Below are 2,706 nucleotides of genomic sequence, written 5' to 3'. Positions count from 1 at the left end.
AATCTTGGACTGCCAAAGGATTCCGCTGTCTGCAACTTTTAGTACTTTGTAAAGTTGTTTTTGTTATCTCCTTGCATGAAATAAGTCACGTGTATATATTTTTATGTTACCACAACCAAAAGCGGATCCAAGATTTTAAGTTTAAGAATTCTTATATTGACTTTAAATCTGTATATTATAATAACCAGACTAAAGAACTGAATTCCTAACTAAATATTCTTATACATTGGATAATTTTTAAATATAAATACGAAATCTAGCCAAAAGTAGGTCCCTGAAAAACCATACTTATACCTTTAGATCCGCCCCGACTACGAGTAAGTTTGTATTCACGTGTATTTCGTTGCAAATATCCCTATAATGAATGATAAAAGTAAATTAGTTTGTATATATATATATATATAACTTAAATTGTTCAACCAACTATCTGCTCTACATTAAAGAACAAGGGGATATATTTGAATTTATGGTCAAAATTCAATTATTGCTGCTTATTCGGCTCCTGGACAGAGACCGCGTAATTGCGGTTGCCACCAACCAATTTTTTTTGTAGATAGATGTGAAAATCCATGTATCTTGCGTGTCTTATTTAAACAGCTTATCTTTTATCTTTTCTTGTAACCTATTTTCCTTAGTCGAATCATATCGGTAGACGACTTTGTTCCAATTTTGAATCAATAACATGGCCCCAAGCATTGACATCAGGGGCGGAGCTAGCCCACGACACGCAGGTCGGCTGAATTCAGTAACTTTGGTCCAAATTATATATTTGTATTAAAAAATTTATTAAATATGTATAAATTGTTAATTTAGAATTTAGTAACATAAACAAACTAGAATCTCAAACCCACAAGTTTCAAATCCTGATTTCGCCTCTGTTGACGGGGCAAGATTTTCACTAAGGAAGTTCATCATCTATTATATACAATAACAACAACAAATCCAGTAAAAACCCACAAGTAAAATCTGGAAAGAGTAGTGTATATACATACTTTATTCTACCCTAAAAGGATTCACATGAACCCCTTACGCTCCTGGCCACAAGGATCATAGAATCATAATATGAATATATACAAGAGTTCAACAAAACACACTTGTAATACTAAATGGCAGTATTTGATTTACAATCTTAATTTGTTGCTCGAATTCTTCAAAAACGTCATATATAGCATCCATGTCATATACCATTTAATTTTAAAAGATTTGACGGGGGAAGTCGAAATTTTTGAAAAATTCGGAGCAACATAATTTACATTACAACTTCATATGTGAACTAAATTTAAACTGAAATGAATCAAGAACAACAAATTAATGAAAGAAAATTATACACAACGTATAGTATGTAACCTTATTTTTTCATCAATTGGAGAGGATTTGGTTTGGTCATGGTTCTCCTTTTCCATAAATTAATTTCCTTCTTTGGCTCCAATGGAAAATTTGGTTTATCTCTACTACTACCTACTAATATTGGAGCTGAAAATGGAATAATTACCTCTTCTTCTTCATCTTCATCTTCATCTTCATCACAATATTCTGATCTATCATCATCTGAATAACATTTCCTATGATCTTCTGGTGTAATTTGCACATTTTTCCAATCAAAATTTGACAAACTACTTTCACGACCACTAGCAAATTTTTTCATTTGACTCAAATTACAAGGTACTCTATTTTGAATATCACTAGAAATATTATTTTCAGCTGAATTACAAGCATCAGATTTTCTCCCACCTCTTTGAAAAATATTCCTAAAACTGGATCTTGATTTCTTCTTATTACTCTCAACTAAAGAAGAAACTGAATTTTTCTCCACTGGCTTTGGTGTTTTAATCATTTTCTTCTTCCTTTGTTTGATTTGACCAATGCATGAAACTTTTGGTGAAGTTGGTTCTTGAGTTGTTTCATTATTTGACTTTCTTGATCTAGCTTCTACTGGAATTAAAATAGGACCAGAAAATCCTTTGTGATTATGATGAAGATGTGATAATCTTTTTTCTCTACCTGGACTAAATGGAGGATTTTGGAATATAACAGCAGCAGCTGCTGCTTTTGGCAATAATTTCAAGATCATATTTTTCTTTGACTTGGTTGGTTTCTCCATCCAAATTTTAACTCTCTTCTTCTTCTGTTGTGCTGATAAAGTGTCTCTATTTGGTTTAAATGATTAAATTTGTCATCTTTAGGTTATATTTATATATGGGTTTTAGGGGTAGAGTGGCAAGAAACGAGGTAGATAAGGGTAAGGATTGGATTATTGACTATGTCATGACTGGTGAAAAGACTCAGAAAGAGAGGGCTTAATAAGGAAAATGTCTAAAGAATCAAAAATAGATAAAGCCGACTGGGCAAAACAACTGGCCAAATCTGAGTAATTAATAAATAAGGAGTTTTTTTTTGTCCCGTGTCCGGTATTAGAATTGGAGCCCGACTATATTCGAATTCGGGTCGTATAGACTCCATTCGATGAAAGCGCTCCCTACCAAGATTAGCAACACGGTTGATAATTCTCCAATCTTCTTCTCCAATAACATCTGGTTTCTTTTCTTCAATGGCCAGATCTAGCCCTTGTTGAAAAAGGACATCTAGAACCTCGCATTGCCACATCCCAAAATGTCCGGACCCGTCAAATATTTCGACCGCAAATTTCGCATTTGACACAATTCTTGTCATAAGCGAAGATGCCAATGATGACGTATTGTTGACACT

The 2,706-nt window shown here is 33.2% G+C and overlaps 1 protein-coding gene across 1 annotated transcript; it reads right to left on the bottom strand.

Moving 5' to 3' along the window:
- Positions 1-1,079: 1,079 nt before the first annotated feature.
- On the bottom strand, positions 1,080-2,265 carry LOC107812779 (uncharacterized protein At1g76070). The gene has a single exon (XM_016637949.2). The coding sequence runs from the start codon at positions 2,099-2,101 to the stop codon at positions 1,349-1,351; it is 753 nt and encodes a 250-aa protein (XP_016493435.2). The 5' UTR covers positions 2,102-2,265; the 3' UTR covers positions 1,080-1,348.
- Positions 2,266-2,706: the final 441 nt, after the last annotated feature.

Source organism: Nicotiana tabacum, chromosome 12, assembly GCF_000715075.1.
Source record: "Nicotiana tabacum cultivar K326 chromosome 12, ASM71507v2, whole genome shotgun sequence".
NCBI lineage: Eukaryota > Viridiplantae > Streptophyta > Magnoliopsida > Solanales > Solanaceae > Nicotiana > Nicotiana tabacum.
This window is presented reverse-complemented; position numbering and strand designations above follow the sequence as displayed.

Coding starts and splice junctions, on each gene's coding strand:
- LOC107812779 (XM_016637949.2), bottom strand. CDS start 2,101: ATGGAGAAACCAACCAAGTCAAAGAAAAATATGATCTTGAAATTATTG.